Source organism: Acanthaster planci, linkage group LG01 (genome assembly GCF_054643075.1).
Source record: "Acanthaster planci isolate LZ-2023a linkage group LG01, COTS_SCS, whole genome shotgun sequence".
NCBI classification, from domain to species: domain Eukaryota; kingdom Metazoa; phylum Echinodermata; class Asteroidea; order Valvatida; family Acanthasteridae; genus Acanthaster; species Acanthaster planci.
The window spans coordinates 18,399,230-18,426,178 of record NC_141777.1 but is presented as its reverse complement, the minus strand read 5'-3'; the positions used below and the strand labels follow the sequence as shown (position 1 = coordinate 18,426,178).

At 40.2% G+C, this 26,949-nt stretch overlaps 3 protein-coding genes across 4 annotated transcripts in view; 1 reads left to right on the top strand and 2 right to left on the bottom strand.

Annotated features, from left to right (window-relative positions):
* The window catches only part of LOC110978206 (uncharacterized), a 48,545-nt gene extending 36,722 nt beyond the window's left edge, over positions 1-11,823 (bottom strand). Inside the window, exon 1 of one of the 2 annotated variants that reach the window (XM_087138247.1) lies at positions 11,764-11,823. The gene's annotated coding sequence lies outside the window, so the exon portion shown is untranslated. The remainder of the gene's footprint in view (positions 1-11,763) is intronic. The other variant, XM_087138243.1, reaches the window with a different exon arrangement.
* On the top strand, positions 5,373-17,071 carry LOC110978209 (uncharacterized). Its single transcript, XM_022233014.2, has 5 exons — positions 5,373-6,176; positions 7,234-7,368; positions 9,237-10,523; positions 13,987-14,244; positions 14,473-17,071. The coding sequence occupies exons 1-5, from the start codon at positions 5,555-5,557 to the stop codon at positions 14,823-14,825; spliced, it is 2,655 nt and encodes an 884-aa protein (XP_022088706.2). The 5' UTR covers positions 5,373-5,554; the 3' UTR covers positions 14,826-17,071.
* Positions 17,072-17,767: 696 nt separating this feature from the next.
* Positions 17,768-26,949, bottom strand: part of LOC110978208 (uncharacterized) — a 32,978-nt gene continuing 23,796 nt past the window's right edge. Inside the window, exons 4-10 of the mRNA XM_022233013.2 lie at positions 26,291-26,515; positions 25,695-25,940; positions 25,388-25,533; positions 24,736-24,903; positions 24,269-24,404; positions 23,922-24,108; positions 17,768-22,524 (exon numbers count right to left, since the gene is read on the bottom strand). Of these exons, the coding sequence (XP_022088705.2) occupies positions 22,257-22,524; positions 23,922-24,108; positions 24,269-24,404; positions 24,736-24,903; positions 25,388-25,533; positions 25,695-25,940; positions 26,291-26,515 (1,376 nt within the window). The 3' untranslated portion in view covers positions 17,768-22,256. The remainder of the gene's footprint in view (positions 22,525-23,921; positions 24,109-24,268; positions 24,405-24,735; positions 24,904-25,387; positions 25,534-25,694; positions 25,941-26,290; positions 26,516-26,949) is intronic.

The following is a 26,949-nucleotide window of genomic DNA, read 5'->3' as shown; positions in this document are numbered from 1 at the left end:
AAATTAATTTGCTCTTTAAAAATTCACTCGATTCGGAATCTAAAAAAGAAATGACATCCTTAAGATTTTGTTCGGTTTTTGAAAAATGTATACGAGCTTTTTAAAAATGACATTCGCTTAAAACGCAATAAATTAAAAATCTAAAATGGATTCAATTTAACAAAAACACGTCCCAATTTCTCGACCCTAATTCTACTTTGTAGTGGATGGCGTACTCCGACCGGTATACCACAGACAGTTCACAAAATTCTTGGTATAACAGCTGGGGCCGGAAATGCCCGAACATTAACGATACCATCTGAATGGTCTTTTTCCTCTCCCCTTTCAATTGTAATCTTTGTAACAATTTTTACAGTTTTGAGGAGCATTAAAGAAAAAGTGTTGACGTTCAACTGATTTTAATATGGACAGAAAAAGTTCGAAATGGTTCGACTATTCCCGGAAATCTAGGGGAGTGTTGGTCACGTGGGCGTTGGGTGATACAGGACCCTTGATAAGAAGAGTTGTCGGAATCATTGGGTCTGGTAGCCAGACTGAGTTTTAATATGCAGCGAGTTAAACTAATTTTAGCTAACTCGCCGCTGCGAGATAATGACTCGCCGCGGTGAGATTACTATCTCGCCACGGCGAGATAGTAAGTCGCTGCGGCGAGATAGTATTTCGAAATATTTTTTTGCAAGTGGCCCTTATACGCTTCCGTAGATTCGTAGATAATCAACCGCAACAACGGCAAGTTGAATGACGTCAAAGACTGTCAACCGTCATGGTACTCCAGGGGCACGGAAATCGCCCGCTATCCTTGTTGTTAGAGTGCACGTTGATTTCAAAAAGCTTTTATGTAATGAATAATTAATCATTTTATTCTAATTATTTTTAATATAATCTAATGAAAATGTATATCTATCAGACAGTTACAAATTAAATCCAAGTTTGGGGTTTTTCCCCATATAAATCGGTGATTTTTGTCCCTATTATCTCTATATTTTGCACCCCCCTCATTTTTTTCTTTTATATATTCATTTTTTTGGGGGGGGGAGGAAGCACCCACTGGCGATACCCATGTTCCCGGCCGACAAGCAACCAGAATGGTTGAGAACAAAATTTCATACCACCTCACTGGATCCTATCACGCATGATTTATACACGAACAGAATACGCCTGGAATGAACAAGGACGAGCACGCGAAACTACCCACCAACCCGTCGTAGTTTTACTGTCGGTAAGTTTCTCATCACAAAAAAGTATAAACGTAGTCTGATAGACTTAGGTTATTGTGACGAATATTGATGGTTGCACTCTTTGACTAGTGGGACAAGAGGCAAAGAATTATGTTTAGGATATCATCGTTATTGTGACGAATATTGATGGTTGCACTCTTTGACTAGTGGGACAAGAGGCAAAGAATTATGTTTAGGATATCATCGTTATTGTGACGAATATTGATGGTTGCACTCTTTGACTAGTGGGACAAGAGGCAAAGAATTATGTTTAGGATATCATCGTTATTGTGACGAATATTGATGGTTGCACTCTTTGACTAGTGGGACAAGAGGCAAAGAATTATGTTTAGGATATCATCGTTATTGTGACGAATATTGATGGTTGCACTCTTTGACTAGTGGGACAAGAGGCAAAGAATTATGTTTAGGATATCATCGTTATTGTGACGAATATTGATGGTTGCACTCTTTGACTAGTGGGACAAGAGGCAAAGAATTATGTTTAGGATATCATCGTTATTGTGACGAATATTGATGGTTGCACTCTTTGACTAGTGGGACAAGAGGCAAAGAATTATGTTTAGGATATCATCGTTATTGTGACGAATATTGATGGTTGCACTCTTTGACTAGTGGGACAAGAGGCAAAGAATTATGTTTAAGATATCATCGTTATTGTGACGAATATTGATGGTTGCACTCTTTGACAAGTGGGACAAGAGGCAAAGAATTATGTTTAGGATATCATCGTTCTTATAATTATATGAATATCTTTTTGATTTTAGTCTGTAACTCATAAGCCCTTAAAACTGTAGATAATTTTCAAAAACACAATGCCTTCCAAAATCTTGAATATACAATAGGCATATAATGGTTCAAAGTTTGTCAAAGCCAGAGGGGATAATGGCTTAAGCTCCCACTGTCTATAAAGTGTTCCCATATGGTGTGCGACTCAAATAGCCTCTGACAACCAGTGGCGTAACTAGGGTGCTACAGCTTAGGGGACACCTGGGTTTCACAATTTTTTTTCAGGGGCACTGAAAATAATTGAACTGGGTGCCTGTCTAAACGCCTTCCTACATAAATGGACGTAAATGTCCATTTCAAAATTTCAAATGGGGGGGGGCACTCGCGGGGCACGGGCCTCCGTGGTGGGGGCACGTGCCTCCCCCCTGCCCCTTCCCCCAGCTACAGTTTACCAGTTATAAGTCTCCTGTTCAATTGGCGTAGAGCATGACGGTATAGGGGCTGCTTCCGACGGTGGGAGAGATCATCACATCTCAGTGGGCGGCTACCGCCCGCCTCAAGTTGGGTACCCCCAGCCAGTTGGATGCTGACCCGTCACGGTCCGTTAACCTCACGGGGTGCGTGGGGTTTAGGATGAAAACCAAAAAGTGGATTGATAAACTGTGTACCAGGCAACAGAAAGAAGAAAACTCCAGCCCTTTACATGTAACTGGGCACTTGGAACGTCAAGACAATGATGTCCAGCTTTTCCAACAACCTCCAAGAAGTAGATGACGCACGCAAAACAGCAGTCATCGATATGGAACTGAGTAGACTGCAGATGGACATCGTTGCTCTCCAGGAGACGAGACTGTCAGATTCAGGATCTGTTAAGGAGAAAAGGTTCTCTTTTTTTCTGGCATGGAAAACCATCAGACGAGACCAGGGAACATGGCGTCGGTTTTGCAGTAAGGAACACTCTGCTGAAACTAATCTCCCCACCAACAGAAGGTAACGAAAGAATCCTGTCCTTAAAGCTTCACTCATCCGTGGGACCAGTCACTGTAACATATCAGTGCATATGCTCCAACCCTGACGTCCATTGCACAGGCTAGGGACAAATTCTACGAGGACCTGATACTCGCTATCGAGAGAATCCCTGAAAAGGAATCATCGTTCATCCTCGGTGACTTCAACGCCAGAGTCGGTGCTGATCATAGTTCATTGCCAACATGCCTAGCACAGTCGGCACTGGAAAGTTCAATGAAATCGGCCAACGCTTGCTCGAATTCTGCTGTCATGACGATCTCTGTATTAGCAACACCTTCGTCTTCAATACGAAGCCTCAACACAGAGTCTCCTGGAGACACCCCAAGATCAAAGCACTTGCACCAGCTCGACCTTATCCTCACCAGACGCTCCAGCCTTCCCAACATCAAGATTACACACACTTATCAGAGCTCGGACTGCGATACCGACCATTCCCTAGTGTGCAGTAGAGTGAAACTGGAGGCAAAGAAACTGTAACGCACGAAAATCATTGTGGAAAGGACTGTCACTTCCGAAATGGCCTTTCCAGCTACACCAGACGCTGCTCCATCATTCAGAGGGCAACACCATTATCTTCAAGTTCCGAGACTGAAGGATGCCCATGTTATGTTACATAATATGGTAGGTTTGAATACAGGACGGAAGTTCAGTTGTGTCCATGGTACTGGCTTTTTAAAGAAGTGGTCGGCAAATGAGCATGTTTTAGACAAACTCTGAACGACTCTGCTTTCTAAACTTTGTATTATTATTTTTGACAGTCATTGGCAATGACAACAAGGATTCCCCCAAAGCGCCCTAGGCACTGCAGCTCGCAAGCCTGAAGAAACCTGTAGAGAGGAGACAATGAGAAGCAGTTACAGTTTTAGAGGTGGAAAGAAATTAAAACCCCAGAGAAAATATTCTGGGTAAAACCAACGGAATCAGGTAGGGACTGCAAACCCAATCCACCTGTAGACCGAGCCGGAAATCGAACCCAGACAGCAGAGGTGGAAGGCGAGGAAAGAACCACTACACCAACCTGACTCACTGATGGATTAATCTTTTCAGAAAGCCATTTTGGAGTCGGGTCGAGATCAAAAGATATCGATGGGTCTCTGAATATGGTTAGACTTCCTTCAGTCTAGAAAAGCCAAAAGGAAAGTTTCAAAGGTCGATGGCACAAATTTTGCCTTTCATTCAAAGATGGTGGGGAGTTGGAGAGAAACCTGGGTGATAGAAGATTTCGACACTGAAGCGATCACCAACAACACTCACGCAGCCGTGAAACAAGTAAATGAGGCACCTCAGTCCTGCAAAGAAATCGATTTGAAATACGATTTACGAGCGAAGTAGTTTTTTTATTCCCAGAAAATACTCAGTTTGTAGGGTGTAGTATGCGTCTTTTAGCTGGTGATCAGTCTGGAGGGATGAGGTGCCCTGTACATCCGCTCGAGGGCTAGGTGGCGACACTGTACGTTCGTTGTATCGGCTAGCTATAGATATTTAGTGTGTACGACCAGGATTGCAGATAGGATGCACTCAAACGTGTTTGTCTGAATTAAATTTCAAACCCTTTATATCAATCCCTAATTTGTGCGTCAGCGTCACCTCGAAACTGTTCCGAATCAATTAACGGCACAAAACTAGTGGAAATCATTCTTGTAGGTCGGCAAGGTATAATTATATGAGAGGCAAGTGTCACCTTGAGAGATGAGAATGCAAGGAATCAGCTACTCGTGTGATGAAGAGGTCGAGGATATGATTAAGCTGATGAGTAGGCTCTTGGAAATATGCTGGATGCTGCATGAAGCCAGCAAATCAACAAAATAATAACTACCTCTCCTGTGGCGAACATACATTTTCGTTGTGAAAACTGAAACTTAATCTTTGGTAATGATGATGGAAATTTCATTAAGGACTAGGGCACTATATACGAAGAATAAAATATTAGCAGTTGAAATCCCTAATTGATAAGTGCTGTCACATAGAAATGATTCCTGACGGCAAACATTCTGTAAAATTGATCATCAACAGAACGGTATTGCGCATACTTTTGGGGGGAGGGAGCTGATGATCAAGTCTGAATTGTCGAGCTAGGGGATGGGAAATTAGATCAGAATACGCACGCACCAGAAAGGAGGTTTTGCTTTGGGAGAGGGGAATAAAACAAGCTCTTAAAAATGATTAAATGAATCGAGGTCTAAAAACATTTCTAAAAACACAACACACATTTTTATTAAGGCCCACCTTCGTGTATTAACATGGTAGCCTACATGTACGTCTAGCGCACGGGGAGCGGGGCAGCGGCTTGCATTTACCACATTGTATAATTTACAGCTAGAAAAATCGGAAAGGGCGCCCTCTTGTGCTCATATTGCATTTACTTTCTTTCTTGCGTACATACTTATGGGCATAAAATGGTGGACTGTGTGAGGACGAAGCTGTGATTACCTACCTTACCATATACCATACCTAGAACATCAGCTAAATTAAAGCTGTCACCGACAAAATGATGTTCATGATGTGATACGGGATAACATGCAGATTTGTGTTAGAGTCGATTGAACGAGGTAATCAAGATGGATCATACACTTTTGGTGCTACAGCTGGTGGTAGGCCTGGCAGTTTTGTCGTTTGTTCGTCAAAATGTGGCAGGTACGTCGTACAGAGCGGCACCAGGTTTCATGGACAACGGGCACACAGCCAAAAAGTCCCCCATGGACTACAGCCGTTACGCGGCAGATGAACGCGATATCGGCAGCCACAGCGGAGTGTCTAGTTTCCGCGGTCTGAATGAGTGCGACAGTAGATATGAGCTGAAAAACTCCTCTATTATACGCACCAAAGACTCCTTGAATAACGGGGCAGAGTTCGTGGGCGACACGAAGGTGGATGGGGCGGCAGAATGTCGCTGGCGGTGCTGCCAGAAAGAGGGGAGTTGTGACACAGCCATCTTTGTTGAGGATGAGTCCAAGAGTAAAAACTGCTTCTTGTTCAGGTGCTGGCACGAAGGGACTCTAAAATGCCTGTTTTCCAGTCACTGGGGATATGTGAGTGCGATAATAGGGGGGTTTGATGATTTACCCCCAACAAGTCAAGTTGTTAGTGAAGATGACCCAGCTTTGACAGGAGATGAAGACTTTCATCACAGTGTGGAAAATCTTCAATCACAGGATGCTATGAATCCTGACGAGCCCAAGGGTACAGTAATCAGTATTCATGTTTTGTGACATGATTGCACAATTCAGAAAGAATTTTATATATGAATGCCTTTTCCCTACATCATACATGTACAGTACATATAGTATGGCCCTATGGGGCAGCACGGACATCCGGGATTCTCACAAAGTGGCAGGTACTGTGCCGGTGAAACTGGCGACGCACACACCAGCCATTCTGAGTTACACAATGTTTTCTTTGATCAGTACGTATGCGAGCACTCATTGCAGTTGTTTTCATCGGCGCTGTGTGGTTGCTACCCGTAATTTTGTGAAACACCTGGATGTCCGTGCTGCCCCATAGGCCTAGTAGGCCTGTCAATGTCGGCGTACATCACAACTCCAAAACTGTTTCTAAATTCGGAGGAAGTTTAGTTGGAGACAAAAACCAGTCCTTTTGAAAGAGAGATGTGTCTCATTAAAAGGGGCCATTTATTCCCAAAGGGACTTTGATCAAAATATCCACATGCTAATTGCCAATTTTTTATCCCGTATTTTCCATTCATATACGCACATAGGTTACATGTATTTAAGCTGTTTTTATGAACTATATGTAAGGGGTTGCTTTGATGCAGTCTTTTCCTACTATTTATGTCCCGTCAAGTGCAGACTCCTACTTGTAATCCTGGAATTAAATGGTAGAATTTTTAAACGGCAGCCTCGGGTGTTTTCTTCTGCTGAATCCAATTATGGCATTAGAAGGATCCCCAGGTCACTGGTTGTCCCCATTTAGAGGGACATTCTCTTTTATGGAAAACTGATTTTTTTTTCTCCGTATAAAGGGACTTCTCTGAGTTTAGGGACAGTCTCTGAGTTGTGATGTGAACCTCTACAGCCTATTAGCATTAGCCATCTGAAAGCAATAATACATCACCTTCATGTCAAAAGTCAAATTAACAGGATACAAAAATGTACATGTAATCATGTTTAAAACACTTAGATTTTTTCAGACCAGTCTCAGAGGGATTGAGTACACATCCGGGCAATTTGTCATTTTATGTGGGGACAAATTTCATGGCTTTCTTTGTTTTATTATTCAGGACACACAGAGGATGATGCTGAGTGTGGCACTGGACAGATCCAGTGTGCCAGTGGTGAATGTATTGTGGTTCGTTATATCTGCAATGGCGTAGATGATTGCACCGATGGCTCAGACGAGATGGGATGCAAATATGGTGAGATGACTGGCCAGTGATGTCATCCAGGGGGAGGGGAGACTAGTCCCTCCCCAGGGTCATGTTAAAAGTGTCAACATTTTAGAAAAGATAATTAATATGTACATGTAGATTATCGCCTTCCTTTAGAAGGGTCAGGATTATACAGATAATTGTCATTGTCAATCAATCAGAAACTATCCCCCATCTTCAAACCTGTGACTGGGGGTTGAATTGTGACTTTCCTAGACAGGTGCCCTGTACGGTTGGTATTTAAGCAGTTCGTCTGAGTCCATGGAGTCTGTTGATGCATTGTGCATGCAGTATGAGTCCAAAAACTGGACGCTTTTCAAACTGCCTTCTGTTTTATTTTGTAGCATTGTTTACAAGACTTTTTACATATGTACATCTACAAAGTTTTTAGAGCAATTCTCCCTGCTTCTTTTGGTGATAGCTACATGTACACAGCGTTAGGTTTCATGCATGACTGGAAAGAAGACACTTTGATGGGTTTAGGTGAAATCAACCACACAAGGCTGGATCAAAAAGAGACAAACAAGAACTTCCTTTTTTAAAATTGTATGCTCAGTTAAAACATTTGTGGAAAGTTCATCCATACATGTATTTCACAATGTCTGTCTTCCACATGGCCACCGTTTTGTTGAATGAAAATCTGGGCTTGACACATTCCTGGGACAACATGGCAAATTATCTGCTACTTTTTGCCAGAGACTCTTGACAGAAAGTTACAGTTTTTGGATTGGGCTATGCTATTGGAAATAGAAATTTCATTGGACCTTTCCGCTTGCAATGAAACATTGATATCGTATCGTTCGTAAAAACACATATCGGGATATCGTGCAAATCGATATGCCAAAAATTATCGCGATAAGCTCCAAACGATGTACTGTACATGCACATAGGGAAGTCAATGCACCGTGTGTTTAGCCCTGCATGCATTACTGCATTTAGGCCACACATATACTTCATGGAAACCTCAAACCACAAAGACACTGTTGGCCCCAGCAACTGCAATGACAGGTAAGAAAGGTAAGCAGCTAAAAAAAACCCTAAAACAACACGCATTGCAGGTAGATGAAAGCTTGGGTATTACAGGTACATGTACCTATATGCAAACCTTCTAAACTGGAACCCTGCAGTAAAATGGTGATGTACATTTATGCAGCTATGTAACAGCCAAGATTTTCCTGACATGCACACCAGTGCATGTACTTGTATGTCTCTTGTATTGTAGCATTTCTAATGGTTCCAAAATCCCAAATACATGTACATGTACATACTGTAACTACATATACATGTATGTATGCATACATTGAAAATTAGTACTGTTCTCAATAGATATGTACATGTGTACAACTTGCACCAGCATAAGTACTTATAATATATACGGAGTTACAATGTATTTACTTGAACTGTGGATGTTGTTGGAAAGTTGTTTTCTTCCTCGTTTCAGTCAGAATTTTCTAGCACACTTGGTACAGGAGTGCATGTATACATGTACAGCATGTACAAATGCTCAAACCTTTTGGCTTAACTTTCTGTCTGCTACAAAAGAGCACAAATTCAAGCCTGTGGTTGAGATATTTTCTATTTAACTAATTATCATGCTATCAGAATTCTCTCTTCAGTTTTGCATATTTGTCTTGCACACGACGCAGAAATGACGAAACCTTTCTTAACGTTCTGTCTGCAATTCAAGCCTGTGGCTCAGATATTTACCATTTATCATGCTGTCTGAATTCTGTCTTCATGTTTGCTCATTTATCTTCTATTTGCAGCCACAAATGAAAGCAGCAAACTGTTTCCATTCAAGCTCTATTCTAACTGGGTTTGTTCTTTTTTTTCATTCACTTCTCCTGCCTACTCAGACACAAATACTCCCCCTGCACACTCCTCCCATGCCACTAGCCCGCCTAAAGTAGGTCCCACAGCTCAAATCTCAGTCCAAAATGATGATGATCTAAAGATACCTGAGAAATTGGACTTGGGGGAAGTCAGGAGCAACCTGGCAAATGAGCTGCATGGGCAGGTAACACAAGAGAAGCAGGTGTCATCAGAGCCGCAAAATAAGGATACGAGCTTGAATCCAGTTGATGGAGAGAGCAAGAGCAGTGTGAAGGACAATGGCTTTGGGGAAAATACAAATGCTGGTCCACAATATGCTCAGTACAACCTTGATGCAGGTAGTGTGGTGAACACCAGTGACAAACCAGGAGAGGTTCCTTCCAGTGTTCATGATTCACAGTCTGACAGCAGGCCACGCCCTGAAGCCCCTGATCAGAGAATGGTGAGCACACCCTTGCGCCCCCTACCACTAGGCACTGCAAAAGAGCACGATGGGTTCAGTCAGGGAGATGTTGAACAGAGGAAGTCGGGTGACAAAGATCCAGGGGACAGAAATGGTCAGATGAATGAGAAGACTGAGCAGCTAGGAGACCCTGACAAGCCTCTGTTATCCCGACCAACCAACCCTCGTAACAGTCAAGGACAGGACCAGGGATCAGAGACAAGGTCCCAGGATAGTGACAACCAAGGCAGTAGGTATGATGATACCTCCAAGATACTTGATCAGACTCCGAGAGGTCTTGGAAATAGTTACCAGTCCATGAAACCAGGCCATGCAGTTCAAAACCCTGGGTATAATCCACGGGGAAATGGCAATCCGTCCAGAACTGATGCTGACAACAGCCTAGGATTCTCAGATCACGACAGTGATGATGGCGATGGTATCCCGTATTTTTATGGTGACAACTACGGTGTTTACCGTAACAAGCCATTTGCCAACCCACCAGATTACAACTACCCAAATGAGATATTCAAGGACCTTACTAATCCTGGTCAGAACTATCCAGATCTGTATGATGACGACCCCCTGTACCCTGATCTCCAGGAGACTGGGTATGATCCTGATCAGATCAACTATCATCGGCGTGACCGACTCAACAGTAAATATGGCGTGCAAGGGAACAAGGATGTTCCTCCAAGGCAGCATCCCTACAATGGGGGCCCCGATAATTGGCAGCAAAGAGGAGGCAACAGTGGCATGAGGAGTGATGTAGGCAGAGGGAGTGTGCCACGTGTCAGTGGAAGGCCTTACCAGGATAGGCCTGGACCTGATGATGGTACTGCGAATGACAGGCAGCAGAACAGCCCTGGTACCAAGTGTTGTAGAGCATGAAATGTGTTTTATGTACATGTACATGTAGATGATTGATGGATGCCTTGTGTGCATGTGCTTAGAATGTCTGGATATTGTGAATAGTGCATGCATGCCAGGTGTAATTTCAGTGCACTGTGTTCGGAGTTTTCTTTTATGTTTATCATATGTACATGTGAATCTCATTTTGCATACTTGTACAGGACAACAGGTTCAATATTATTACCAACATGTAAACATTAATTGTTCTGTCCTGGATTTTTCTTTAATTAAGAAGCCCGTTGAGGCTTACTTACCTGTACATGTCTGTATCCAGTTGTTAGGACATGTGAAACGTACCCTCTGCAGAGAAATTACTGTAAGTTCTACTAGATCAAAGTGTGCTTGAAAAATATTAAATCAAAAACTTCCAATAGAAACTGCATGTCTGAGATTGATTCAGCAGGGCTTCATTGGTCACATAAAAATGATTATAATGTTAAGTGACTACGGTGAACCCATATACATTACGTCTGTATATATGTATTTATGCATGTACATGTACCGGTGCATAATAGATTCACACAATGTGTGTATGCAGATATACATGTCCCCGCAACGGGAACATACACTGTACACTCAACATTTCACCTATTTTGTGGGGACCACAAAGGTTGTGGGGACTCAGAAATGTCCCCACAACTCGGTTCAAATTTCCCTAACAAAAGAACTTGTCCCCTGAATGTGGTGAATTAATGCCTACCCCTGCATACACACACACCCACATGCTTTGTGTACCATGTGGGTGTCGTATGTACATGTATGTGCAGGTACATGTACTGTACACGTTGTATGTGTTGTACCTATGCACATGGATGTACATGTATACGGTGTTTGTATTTCAAGAAAAAAGTGCCAATGATTTCTGTATTACCAACAGGTAAAGTGCAATGTACAATGTCACAATCATATGTTTCCATATATTAATTGAAACTGAAAATCTGGAAGTCTGAAACCACATGGATTGCCTGCTTCTTGTAGTGCTCATTGAGTATCCACACTTTAGTGCCCAAGCAGATGCTACGCCAATATCAAAATGTGATTGTCTTGATTTTAAAATTCAAATGAATCATGTGTATACATGTGCAAGTCAAATCTGCCTTTGGAAGGTATGATACATGTACATGTAGCGTAATGAACACATGGGCCTCCCATAGCCAAACCCTAGTAAGGTGTGAATGCATTCCAGGCAAACTTACACTTTGTGTTGATGCTGTCACTGAAGATCAATTTGTCAGAGCCACTTTTCCTAGAGTATAACTCCTGTCTATCCACCCTGTAGAAACATGTACATGCCCACCAGATGTATTGCTGCACCAGTCACAGCAAACTCTATGTAAACATGGCGTCAGCTCACAGACACAATCACAACTGTACACCAACATGTATATTGTACATTGTACTATCCTTGTAGTTAGTGACTGAAAGTGCAAGAGAACTTGATCCGCAAGGTTTGGCTAACAAATAAGAGCAACAAAGACAAGCCTGACCTTGCTGCACATGAGCATGATGAGTTTCTGAAGCACATTAACAAATCCACTCAGTGCTTCTCTTTCTCAATCTGTCACTCGCTCCTGTTTTTTGGTTGTTCTTAAATATTGAAATCAACCTTCATTTCCAGTAATGAGAGGTGGAAGAAAACTCTTCATCTGTCCATCTGTGACAGACGGGAATAAGAATGGACTGAAACTCCGTGCATGTACATGTACAGTACATGCATTGGATGGTTTCACTGTGACTCTAATTTATAGCCAGATGCCACATGCTTAGGGCAAATTGAATACAGCTACATGTAGCATTGTGGCCCCAAGGGGAAATGCCAATATTACTGGTGGCCCTAAATACCATGTTGTGTATTTCATTTTGCATGTATAGGCATATGAAATTCCAAGCTACGGTACATTGCCCCTGTACTTTTTTCCCAGTTTTTCCTACACATTTATGTACATTTAACAAGTGTACACCCTCAGTGGTATGTAATGGTGACAGTGGCAGCCATGTTCCCTATTTTCAATGTACATGTATATGATACAGTACATGTATATTGACTTGTACATGTTCAAGAATACCATTATGATTATGTTGAATCAGTGTTTTCATTGCATGTTCATATAGGCCTGGGATTAGCTATATGTACATGTACATACATTTACATACAAGTACAGCATACATGTGCATGTACAATGCAGCATTTTACGGTGGCATGTGTAAATGTTACATGTATTTTATAGCATTTCCTTGGTTTGAAATCATAGTGTACATACATGTACAATTTACATGTACATGTAAGTACATGTATGTTTTATGTGTACATGTACATGGTACTGAGTTTTCAGTGTTAAACATGTGGTATGCATTTGTATGAAGTGAATGTACATGTACATGTACCAGGTCCATGAAATATTTCCTGAGAACAGGCACAACATGGGAGCCAGTAGTACACGTATATGAGTGTGTGATTTTATGAAGCTGTGTTGTATAATTAATCATTGGATTTGATTTGTAGAAACTTACAGTGTAATGTACATTAGGCCTACCATGCATTGTACAGTGTTTAGTGATGTGCACATGGTGCTATACATGTACATTTCTGGAATCTGTACATGTTAACATTTAATGTTTGTACTGCTGTTGAAGCTGAAGTTCATACAGGCTAGAATGTGTGAATGTACATGAGCGTGTACATGTACATACCACATTGAATTTTGTATACACATGACTGAACATGTAAGCCATGATTGCCATCTGGTCATGTCAGTTCCAGGCAACAGTAAATGGACAAAATACTTTATTCAAACAACCATATCACTGGTGGGGTTGGAAAGTGTGGAGATTGAGCGATCCTCTAGACAGCATATGATTTAGAATCAGTTACACTGCAAGCAATCCTTAACCCCACCCCCATTGAGTATTGAAGTGAAATGTCATGCGCACAATTATGTGTGTAAAAGGCCTTAGGGCAAGAACCAGTGCGTGAACCATCACATGCACATGCTCCATTTGTTTGAAGTGCACTTCCTGGCTCTCAATGATGTCACACTTCAGTACTCTGTAACACATCAAAATGTAAACTGGACAGCAAAAGAAACTTGCCACTTCTGTCAAAGGCCACACATAAAAATGCACTCCATAGAAATAAACAATTTTTGTACACAGGTATGTTTCAATACCCCTTACTAATCACATGCCCCAAAGCAAGTGATTATATTTATAACAAAGTAGAAATTGACATGCACAACAACTTGGTTACTGTATCAAAAGTTACAGAATGTAACAGACAGAAGTGGTAAGGTTCTTTTGCTGTCCAGTGTATGTGTACATGCGCCCCAATCGTGATGATTGTTTGTGTCGTAATCAATGTCAGTTTCTTAAGGTGCATTCATACATGTGCGTTCATGGACACTTTTTGCTGTGCCCAATAGGTACTTGGAGACATTGGAATGACTACAATCATGGGGACGATGGTAATACATACCAGCCTAGAATCCAAGATGGTTACAACCACAATGGCAGAGATGGCAAAGTAGAATACAGACCCGATGAGGCAGACAGTGGGGGAGCCAGGGGCGGGGAGCAGACTTCAGAGGACTTTGTGGACTATGGAAGTAACACTAAAGTTGAAGGGGACAAAGAAACTACAGAAGATGATGATGAGGTGTATATAGCCACTGTAGCTAAAGGTACAACACTTACATGTACATGTACATTGGCACAGAATCCTCATTGGCAGAAACATTTTTGTATTGAAGTGAAACAACCTGTTGTGAAATACATGTAATTGATCTCACGTTAAATATATTCCATATGTGTACATTGTACCTATGACAGTTAGGTCTTATGATCCTAGGTCTTCAGTGCTTTGTATTGTCATTCTACTAACATGTATACATGATCTGTATCTGCCACAGAGCATGATGAGTTACCAACTGTCCCATCAGTGCCAACAGCTCAGCCCCACCCGCCTGCCACAGCAGAATCCAACAGCTTCCACACTGATGGACGTCAGTCATCAGTGGTCACCACCACCAGGACAGATCATAACGAGCAGTCAGATCAAGACAGCAGTAACAAGGTGGAGCCATTTGGCAGCCACCCTGCCACCAGTGCCATCCTCCCCTTGGCAGTGGGCCTGATTATCACCCTGCTGCTTCTGATGATGTTGAGTTGTAGGCTGAGGTATATGAATAGGAGGTTGCGCTATGGACGACTGAAGACGCACGCCCACGATGCAGACTATCTCATCAATGGCATGTACTTGTAAACATATTTCAGTTGCAGTAAGTGAAACTAACCACCATTTACCCAGAAAATAATTGTTCAAATCAATTCTCTGAAGATTCACTTTGAGCTGTGATATCCAGGCAATGTTCTGAGATTCAATTAAAAAATAAAAGTGGCAAGTTGTCTTACCATTCTGCCTCAGATGACATTGTTTGGGGGGGGATCCAGGAACTTTTCAGTGGGGGTCAAGCCAGAGATGTGTTTTTAATGTCTCATTTTTGCGGACAAGCAGAAACGATGATGAATCATTACATGAAAAACATTGTTTACAATGGTTAATAGCAGTTAATAGCAGAACCTTGGTCCACCACTGTTTTTATTTTTTGCCCATAAAAAACCTTTTTGTTTTTTTGTGTCAGAGTACTAGATTTGTCTTTCTTTTTTTGACCCACCCAACCCTCCTCCCCTTGGATCGCTGTCTGCTCAGAAATACTAACATTGGCACTGGTATGAATTTAAGGAAGCCCCTATAGACCCTTAGCAATGTTATATATTGCTAGTACCATTACGTACATGTACTTGTAAGAAAATAGTCACATTCCACTGAAGCGATTTCCAGTTGCAAGAAACATGGTTTTTTCTAATACTCGGTTTCATCACAAAGTGACGTACATGTATAGTATAGTTTTGTTGCACCACGAAGTGACATACCATCCATAGACTTTGTACACTCGATACAAGAGTTTGTTGTAGAGCAACTAGTCACAATACAGTAGTTTGTGATGCAACCGATGAATTAAGTGAAGCCAGTGTAGAGTTCCAAACTGTGAGACAAGCTTGACTTTATAGTTCATTCAGTGAGGTGAAGAAGTTGCTGCTGCAAATGGACTTGTTGCTATACAGTATGTGGCATTCTTATTGGTATAAATATAGACTAGTGTTATGGGCTTTTTCTGCTGTGACAAAATGTACGTTTGTACTTTCCAATGGGAACTATGAAATTTAGGCCTGCATTATGGTATTTATTTTGCACTGCACAAATACATAGACGTAAGCATCCATCAAGGCATACATGCATGCTTCAAGAAGTTATTAATGAATCTGCCATGTACATGTACGAATGTGTTCATGCATGAGTCCACAGTTATACATTGTATTTGATGATCAAGTTTATCGTAGAGTACTCTAAGTGATGGCTGTATGCATGTATATAAGTTGTTGTATTCATGTTTTAAAAGGGTGTTACGTGTAATTTAAATATAAGGTTTACTTATTCCTTCATCGATTGTACTTTCTGTTCTCCCTGAAAGAAATGGAGCAATTTTTATTCCTGAAAAGTACTGAAGTTCTACTGAAATTCAGCATTGATTGTATTCCCAGAATCTTTATTTTAGCTTTATTTATTGCTCTCTGAATGTTGGTTCCAGTTTCCACAAACGTTGGTCTGTGTCATGGAACTTTATATTTTGAATGTCTTGTGTCTGATAAATTATGGAAAATTTTGCATTCTGGTAATGAAATGAAACTTTGTGTGAGTCCCATTATAATACAGTACTGTTTTAGTAGTTTGATACTGCATGATGTGTACAAATTGGTCACGTAGGCTAGCATACATGTAGTTGTCGGCTTGTATTTCTCGTGGATACCAAAAACACTACACTGGAGATTGTACCGGTTAATGTTGTCTTTTAGCATTCTTCACTCGTTTGTATTACTGTAAACCTTTACCTTGTGCCTACACATGTATATTATGTGTTGACAAGAAGTTGTCATTCAAACGGTACATGTATCTTCAGACAAAAATGACACGTACATGTGTTACATACATGTCATTTTTAATAATAACAAGAATTGGTAATAGGTTCGATACGTACATGTGTTACATACATATCGAACCTATTACCAATTCTTGTTATTGATGCATGAAGACTTGGGTAAATGATGGAAAGTTCTTTGCCACGTGTATGCTTTTTCTAAATGTATTCAGGTTTCACACCAGGATTGGAAATACGTAATTGCACTTCCTTCTTGAAAAACATTCAGTACCCACCTTTGGTGGTTGGTCTTGTTGGTCCATATTGTAATCAAAGTCATGTTTTTATACATGTAATTAAGCATATATATAGTTCACCGTGCTTCTTGTCATGATGTATTTGTTTATTGTGCGGATAAGAACGACTTAAAGAATGGAAAAAAAAGTTGTTATAGGTAACTGTGCATCCTATATTTGTACATTTATATGCTTGGATCACAGCGCATGGACGAATAAACATCCATCTCACCAAAGATCTGTGTATTACTGTGGAACAAGATTTTTGTTTCTCTTTATTTTTGTTCTTTGGTTTCGTTTGGTGGGTTCGTAGTGTTTGTTTTGTTGTTTTGGGTTTGTTTTGGGTTGTTTGTTTGTTTGTTTCAGTTTGGTTTGGTTTGTTTTTGTTTGTTTTGTTTTCATTTCTCCAGTACACAACCTGTGTTTGCATATCATTCGCCCGAAGTTTCAAGAACAAGCCATCTTAGTCTTGGTTCCTGAGCCAAAAAAGTACTTCTTTCTTATAATGAAAGAAATTATTGGGATAATAATTATAATCGGTGTGGGGAAGTTTAGAGCTGTTAAAAGAATAGAAAAATACCGTCACGAATGTTTGAGATTTGGTTTTCTTGTTTTGAGTTTGTTGAAGAGGTTCAAAACCTATCTGCTCAAGAATTGTGAAACAAATTTCTGGCCGCAGTATATTTTACGGATCAAAAAAATTTAAAGGAATACGGGCGATTCGCTGTAATGTCAAAGAAGTTCATCACATGCCAATACGGGCGTTTCACAATAGTTCACCTCTAAGAGTTTGCAACAATGCGCAATGTGACCAATCACAGACAAGGGAATTGTCAACGTAGTCATCATACCTAAGTTCTGAGAGTGCAATATACACTGGTAAAAATACACCAAACACACCAACAAACAAACAAACAAACAAACAAACAATATGAGCCATAAATGTGAACACCTTTATTGCATTTCACACACCTATAAATACAGGTTGATTGAACATCCTACAAAATATGCATACACATTTACAAAGGTGGGATAGAATAAATGCTACTGTGCTGAAAAGCTATTTTTAACACACCAACTTGCCAAGTAAAAAGTACCATAAGTTGGACTTTGTGTAACGTGGATTCCATAATAATCATGAAAGGTTTGAAATAAATGATTGCAATCAAATCGAAAAAGATTGTATTTTGTGGATTACCCTTCCTTTATTGCTGGGAACAGTGCATTGTCTGATTAAAAATGTGGTTCTCCGAACGATCGTAAGACCAGACCATTAAAGGGAGACATCGGTGTTTTTCATTTTTGACAAAGACCCCTTGCCTTCAAACCAAGTTCTTCCATTAAAAAAAAAAAAAACTTTATTAGAAGAGGTAGAAACAGAGCCTGAAAACTAATGCCAGGTGACACGCTCCCGGAACCCTTGATTAGGAAAAATAATGTGAAAACAGTTAAGAATTTGTAATCAGTTTTTAACTCATTTGCTTCTTTAAAATATCACTGCCAAAAGCACCGATCACCCCTGTAAATTACTGTTTTGTTATTTACTGAAAGTGAACAAATGCCAGACTGTAAGAGGACTAGTGCCAAAAACTAACATCTCAAACTATTTTGTTGTAATTTGGTAACAGAACACGAGATCAAAATTAAGTTGCATGATTTATAATTTTTAGAAATAAATTTGAAGGGAGAGCATTTACGAAAAATTCTAATGCCTATCGTTGTTGACGGACAAGAGTTGTATGAGGCCATCCCGACTGAATCTAGAACTCATCGGCTGTAGGTAAGCAAATCTTGGCGCAGTTATACACTCTCGTTCTGCCGTAAATGCATTATGATGTAAGTAAGCGTAAGCCAGTAAAGCTCCTGGTAATTTCCCAAAACGTTACATGAAGAACACAAACATAAACTTCCGGCATGAGCGTTTGTAAAAATTAATGGACAACAGTTTGGAATTTTGAAGACGAATGTACATTGGACAGGCTATAATTAGCTACAGCATTTTGGTCAGCGTGACATTCCTGAATTTCACCCCTTCACCATCTCGAGCAATAAAGCTTGTAATAACACAATGGTCATGACTTACAGATGGATGGTGTTTCACCACTCTCATAATGTTGTAATTATGCACCTTGGTTGTCTTTGCCCTGTATACATAACTTTTTTTAGCCATCACGACACGGATCCATCACTCACGGTAAAGTTCTAGATTAGAAATGGAATAGGGGATAGACATGCTGCAGAAAAAGTGGCGTCTTAAAGTGTTGCGTATTTTCCAAGACCAATGGTCCATATTTGTTGTCATCCGTGAAATAATCCCCTGGGAGAGCTGGTTATACCATTTCTAAATTGATAGCATTTTAAAAACAAAATAAAACGCACACAAATACACGTTTACCTCCCATACCTACTGTGCTCGTGCAGTTAAGAAAACTCGGTGAAAATACTCAATTTTTCTTTGAACTTCAGCCGAATCTTTTCAAAAATGTCCTCCTCCCTTTACGACGGATTAACATAGCCCCCAAATGCCTCTAAACCCCTTTTTACAAAAGGACAAACGTCCTGTGGACATGGGTAAGTCTACTCGAACGTCTTTTCTTCCGGCATCGTGTGTACACCTGTAATTTTCTTCACGAGTCCATACTAGGTATGTAAGGTTAGCGCACAAAACCGGCAAAGTGTCACGGAGAGAGCGGGTAACCCCCTCCCCCTAGCCACTGCATAGAAACCTTACGAAGATTATAAGATAATTATCACGCCAAAACAGTGAACATTCCTCAATAATGGATCATTGTGTGGTAGACGCATATCAAAAATACGATAAAACTTCTATGATTTGTAAACGTCTTTAGAAAATATAGATGCTGAAAAAGTAAAGAGGTCCTTAGGTATTGCGATATAGGCCCTAAAAAGGACAAAACGATTTTTTTTAAATACCAAAATTTCAGGCACTCGTTTTTGACTTTTAGGCACTGGGAAATTGTTAAACTTAAAGTCACAAACATATTATGTAGATTTGGGAATGACTCGTTTAATTTGGGTTTGCAAAGGGACATTTATTTTACAAGACTTATGATTATCTCTTTCACTATAACACAACACTCAAAGCAGTGGCGTCTTGGAGAAAGTCCTCAAGAGGGTTGTTTGTCTATGACAAAATAGAATCCTCGTTCCATTCAGGTTCAATTACAAACTTACGTTTGAACGTAACAGCTACAATTTGCTATAATTTGGGAAACTTTTGTAACATATTGTTCGCTGTGGTTCTGCCACTGATTATCACAATTCAAGTTTTGCTTTTATGATCTATTTTCACCGCCCCAACTTTGCATTTACAATCCAACGCTTTTACCGTCCCAACATCTTGCTTCCACCAGCGTAGAGATATCGCTTTTAACTTCTTCAACTGAACTCACTGCATTCTGTCACTCTGCGCCTTAGCAACGCTTCAGATCCCTTGTAGAATTCTGAACATTCAATGGTGCCAACCCAAGCCACTTTCGGTGCCTTGACTACTTCTATTTTTAGTTATATTTTGAAAAATGGAAAGTACAATGTCCACACACTGCAGGTATTAGGAAAGAAGGCACGCGGGTTCTGTACAGTGACCATAAATAGTATTGAGCCCTGATTATGTATAAACTACGGTTTTGATTTCAATTTTTGACTAGATACATACTTCAATTATTTATAGATATATCAGTCACTTTGCCTGGCTATGTTGGAGCCTGCCAATCTTCGTCTTTGCGACAAAGCGTTTTTGTATTTTTCTATTACAGCTTTACACCCAAACTATTAAATACACTTAAAAATTCAGACTCCCAGTTTTCTAAAAAGTAGTTTCTGTTATTTACAATATTGATCCTGCTGAGCCGGTATCCTTGAATCTTTGAAACATTCATACTAGTGCGTACAAAATAGATTCGTTTCAACAGACCAGCTTTTAGAATAAGCCAGTTTGTATTTACTGCATGTACTTTACAATGGAAAGTAGGGCAAGGGTCATTTGTACGTAAAACAAATCGCTTCACCGTGAGTCCTGAGCGGGCGCCCTCTTGTGACATTCGCTGGTTAGTGTAGTGATTGTTGGGTGCGCGATTCAGCCAGAGCTTCGATTTTGATCAATTCTTTGATTAATTTTTTTTTTACCATGGATGAAAGTAAGCAAAATATTTCAATTGATGAAATTTGTCTCTGGCCTTGGCCTGATTGAAAGATTCTTTAACAACAACATATTCCACATGCTATACTTGGATTAATTAACACGTCACCAAACTTTGTATGAAATTACCTGACAGTTTAAACTCGTACGTATTTAAAATTTGTTTTCTTCCATTTTCACTTAATTTTATCGTATCTTAAAGATATGTGCACAACCCTTATGAGACTGCTCTGAAAAATTCTGTTTTCCAAAAAATTATTGATTTTCTCACAGCTAAATGTGACTTTTTAGGATATGTAATTACTTTCTGAGGACTAATAAGGCACTACAGGGGAAAACTGGTGACATTTGTATAGAAATCTTACTCATCTCCTTTCCATAAAAGTTACAGAAAAGTTTATTTTGGGACACTATTCAGTGTTAGTTTTTTAAATGACCGTATGGGATTGTAGATTAACAGAATGTTCATATTGTTCTTGGTTCCTCCCTACTTCGTCGTCAGCATCCTCCCTATTTCAGCATCTTCTTAAACGGCGATCGTCCGTATCAAATGCAACCCATTTGCGCACACACAAGCTATACGTAAATGATTTCGTTTATGCACAAATGACCTTTGCAAAATTTCATTCGCGTATGCACAGTTCGTAATTACGAACTGGCTTATTGTCGGTACAGTTTCATGAACTTCTTGCCAGATTTCGCCTGATGTTATTACTAGTTTGGTTACGATTCACAGAATTTCAAATGCCAAAAGAAATCAGGCATTCATCACTAAAACAAGGCCTACGTATAATAATGACAATAACTCCTTCGTCACATCACTCTCAGTAGTGTACAGTCCGCCATCTTTGATATTATGCCGCGTCTGAATCTTATGGTTACTGTTCCACTTTTACCTTGTCTGTGTCGGGAACAGCTTACGCCAAATTTCAAGATCCGAGACGTTTGCAGGAAATTTGTGACATCTGTGAAACTGCTCTACTATAAAAGGCACACGAAGAGCTTTGATCTGTTCATAAGTACCACTAATAAACTGAGAAGCATGTTACCAACGGATGCCTCTGCATCGGTTCGAAAAAGGGATATCTGCTTGCTGTTTCAACAAATTTCAATTCAGGTAAGGCTCCATTGGGAGAGGGCAAATTATGGAAATGCGTGTACGTCAGACGATGCTGACCACGACAGGGGCTAGATCGCCCTATTTCTAAAAGAGTTTTTCCACTTTGTCCGACCCAAGCATCCGATATGTACTTCAAGGTTTTTTAAAAGCACTTAGGATGGATCACAGCTGCTCCGTGTTCAGCATAATCCCTGGCGGAGACACACCGCCCCCAAAAGCCGTCGTGTGTTGCCACGACCGAACCACCGATCCAGACACTGTTGGTTCGCTCCTGAGGCATGGACACGGACCAGGGCATGTGGGCTGAAGCTAGCTCTAGCTGCACGCGATCACCGAAGCCTTTGAGTTGTGTGTTTCCTCCTGAAAGAAGGAGAGATTTGCCGATGCCAGCCAAGACTGTTGGATCGCACCTGAGGATGACATGTCACAGGAAAATTGTCAGATGATTTTCTGATAGGCCCATATTTGTGTTGACAACACAACAAAGTGAATGAGTCCATCAGAGATATACGTCTTACCTTATAAATCAACCGTTACTGAGATTTTATGTGGTCCTAGTCACCGAACTCTTAGCCTGTATCGTCATAAAATATTCTTTCACCGATAACGACAGGTGAACAATATCAACGTTTTGAGTGCTGGCAGGGCATTAATTCTCACGCCCATTAGCTAGTGCATCTTTGCAAATACAAGCATCGTTAAAAATGTGTCAGTATGGAAACGTAGGAAACAACAAGATTTTTGTCCGAGTTAAAACTTAACGGTGTTAAAACTTATTCCGATTACTTTAAATGCAAATGCGGTTACCGCTGTCTCATTAATACTTGTGTTATTATTAACTAATGATTCTGTATTTTATGATTCTGTACAAAAGGCAAGTGACCATGCACTTTGCTCGCATTTCAGCGCCAGATTATACCAATGCTAATACGAGAAAACAAAGCACACCAGAAAGCAAAACGAAATGGCGAAATCAATGAGTGAACTACTGAACAAACACTACCAAATCCGAATAAAATAGTTAGCACAATGCTTCTGGCTTCTTAAAGGATCCAGGAAATGATTTTTCTTGGAATCACTTTTTGTGTATCTCTGTACTCTTCTTCCATGTATGAAGACTGTTTGACATCTTTTTTGAGTTACACGAACTGAACCGTGCACTATTTCAAACATTAAACATTGACCAAGCATTTCTGGACAAGTGAGGGCGCTTTTGCTTTTATGTAAATCCAGGAAGACATGGTTCATGTTGCATGTTTTCTTGTTCAAATTGTGAACTCCAAATTTGCTATCTGGGAACATTTCTGTGAAAAGGTTTTTTGCTGAATTATTGCGTTATACTTACACAGCAATAAATTGCAAAAGAAAATGAAATTTGCCGTGGCAGTGGTTAAAGAAATATAGAAATTTTCTGTGCATAAATCAGTGCAACAATGAGATTTGGTGCCTTGGATGACATCATATTTTGCTCATGAATATGCAAATATGCATAAGCATAAAAACCAAAATATAGGTTAAAATTGCAAAACAAAAATTTTAAAATGAGGTTGATTGAAACCCAAAGAAGCAATTTCAAGGGTTTTTGGTAAAATTTATAAAAATATTTCTTTTTCCTGGTTCCTGTAACTCTACCGTGCATGATCTTGAGTCTTGGACTGGTCTCTTGTCATTATTTAAGCAAACGGATGCGTGCAACGATTTACGATGATCCATCAACATTTGTAAATTCCAAATTAACCAGCAAGTCGCAAGGTTTATTAACTATTGTTTGAATCAATTATAATTATTTCCACAAGGTTGAATGTACCTTTTCAGTGTTTCCTGAATCATGTCGTGTATACCCGCCTGTTGCTCCAAGCCACTAAAATCTGGTTTGAAGAGTTGTTCAGTGCATCGGAAGAGATGTTTGCATTTTACCGTAAGGGAACTACCGTCAGGTAGCTTGTACTCTGATGAATCAAGATGGCTGATTCGTTCCATCTCTCTTTCATAGTCTGAAGGACAGTTAAAGGGAGTGAAGAAAACAATAGAGAAGATGAGAGAACGCATATCGTATCTCATTATTTGCTCCCATTCCAACCACGACAAGGACTGAGATCAAACTACATTTGCCTTGTTATTTTTCATTTTTTTCTTCTTTCTGTTTTTTCTTACCCATGCAGACGTACGCCATAGTTTCTTTGATATTTTTGAGGATGTCCAGTTGAGAGGGTGACGTCAGATTGTAGTCACTGTCCGGTTGGAGTAAACGGCCAAGATAGTTGGTAACTTGGCTGCCGGCGACTTTCAGCTGATATGGAGCATATTAAACACAATGCCCAATGAGTTGGGGTAACCTTTTGTCAACCGAAATCACTGAACTGCATGGCAAATGCACTGTTTCCTACTGTTCATTGCTTACGGAATAATGATATCATTATAATGTTTAATTATAGATCAAACATATTCCGCATTAGACTAACATTTAAATAGATACAATGAGCAATCGTTTGTTTCTGATTTGGCACTTTTGTTTTGTTGAAAAAAGCTAGAAATTCGTTCTAGATATCCAACAAATATCCCATGGGAATTTCAAAAGATTTATCGAAGGAAATCTTTCAGAGAAACCTTTTCAAGCGTACCGTTGTGACAGCATAATGCATGGTGTAACCATCCAGCACGGGGACTACTTCGGTCAGACCTCCTCCGCTACTCAGCACGATGCCCGAGGTGTCCCCCTGGGCATGAAGAGCTAAGGCACCTTGGTTGACCAGGCACAGCGAAGGCACTTGTAGTTTTTCAAATAATATCTTATAAACGGGAGAAATAATTTGAATAAAATCCAAAAGCAAGTTCGAAAAATGCTGCCAGACTCTGCCTAAAAGTAGTACGGAAAAGTATTACTTAAGTCCTTACACTGATAAGTGCTTGTCATTTTTTTTCTAACGTTTTACAATGACAGTTGAAGCTAAAATAAAAGCAAAATTTTTGACAGACCAAAACTAATTAATGCTTATTATCAGTATCGTTACCCGGACCAACATCACAATATTTCGTTTATGAATCCCTGAATAACATTCATTTTTAGAAAACCAAATTTGACAAGGAAATGCTTTTCTTTGTCCGAATGTCTGAAAAATTGAAACTAAATTGGTTTCTGTTGAGCGTAGTCTAATGTAGTCTGATCACGATACAAACTGCATTCAGAAAACGACCAGAAAAAAATGCAGTACTTTAGTTGTATAGGGCAGAGTTTGCATAGTTCTCAGTCCAGCTATCTCGTTGTATAATTACCTCAACCAACTTCTCTCGCTGCCTCTTGGTCGTGGATGCATACTCACTGAGGAGTATGGGATGTTCTTGAGGTGCAACATTCAAGAGTGACGTAAACACATAATTCCAGATTTGCTCCAAGTCCTCCCAGTTGTGAACAATACCCTCTGCGTGGCAAAAGAACGATTCCAATCATTAGACATGCAGGGCCTCCATGCTGACTGAACCGAAGCCGAATTTAACAGGAAATCATTTGATTTAGTAACTGGGTTTTTCCCAACCAACCTTCAATGAAGAAGCACCTTTTATGAAGAAAAAATGGACTCACCCGTTAATGGATAGTAAAAGGACATTAAACCAGCCCGTCTCGTTGCATCGTGGCCGACGTACGAAGCTCTGCACAAATCGGCTGGATTTGTCACATCGCCTCCAGCGTACCTCCCAACGACCGACGGGATGGTGTATCTTGGCTCAATGTCGCCACTAAAGCCGACTTTAAGCACTTCCGATCCGTTGTCTATGACGACGGCCGCATTTTCACTGTAAGTGGGCGAATATTGTAGCGACGTTCCGGCTGTTTGAGAGCGATATGGATCAAAAGATATATTGAAAGAAAAGATATAAAGATATATTGATATATTTCAGATCAAGGAAAAAAGGAGACAAGAACAAACAGGAAATAATTTTCATTAGGTTAAAAAGCATGAATGAAGGTTATAGATCGGATTAACGATGCAGGAATCAAAAGGGAGTGGGAAAAAACACCCAGATCAGAGAGTAAGACAACGGGATCAGCACAAAGCTTAAAGTACGTCTTCTCTACCACAGTCACAAAGCGGTAACATACTTGATCGGCATACGGAACTGTAGGTATAGACAGTCAACGTGTGGAACATTTGAAGTCAGCTTGTTTTTTTTTTTTACCTGAGTAAGAGTCACTGTGTTGACGTTCAGATTGTTTGACAGTCCGCCCAGTGCCATGGACTACCTCAATAGAGTCGGAGGGCTTTATTCCGCTTTGTTGTAAGGATAGATCATCGGTTCCCGAGACACTCATGGGTTTGTCATCCCTGGACGTCTTTGGTTCCATCTCATAGAACTCAATGTCTTCACTAAGCTCGTGTGCTAAGAGACTGCGCCATGTGTTTGCTGTATCAAACATAACATGAGAGGCAGGTGCATTGGGATAGTAGTCTATGAGACTCACAAGTTTCGCCATTGCTAGGAATAAGACCTTTACTACAACTTGACTGACTTCACTTAGATTTAAAATAGGGACATGGTCCTATCGGTTCTGATTCTCAAAATTACACTTTTGATTTTGTGATTTCTTAAAATGCAATATCTTTGCAGATATTTTTCTGCGGTCACATTGGATTACTACTTTTCAATGTATGGTTTTACCAAGGATCAATAGGAAAATATAAACATGCAGGATTTAAATGAAAATATAACTTCCTGTTGAACTATAATGATAGAAATATATTACTTTGTGCACCGAATGATATATTTGCAATGTCATCATCGTCTGACCTTACAAAGACAATTTGCAAGTTGCTTTAACGCCTCCCAAAATACAGTAT

Bases quoted from the DNA above. Each gene is read 5' to 3' on its own strand.
- LOC110978209 (XM_022233014.2), top strand. From the start codon at position 5,555: ATGGATCATACACTTTTGGTGCTACAGCTGGTGGTAGGCCTGGCAGTT. The intron at 6,177-7,233 runs GTACAGTAATCA...TTTATTATTCAG, and splicing joins GAATCCTGACGAGCCCAAGG to GACACACAGAGGATGATGCT. The intron at 10,524-13,986 runs GTACCAAGTGTT...TGTGCCCAATAG, and splicing joins CAGGCAGCAGAACAGCCCTG to GTACTTGGAGACATTGGAAT.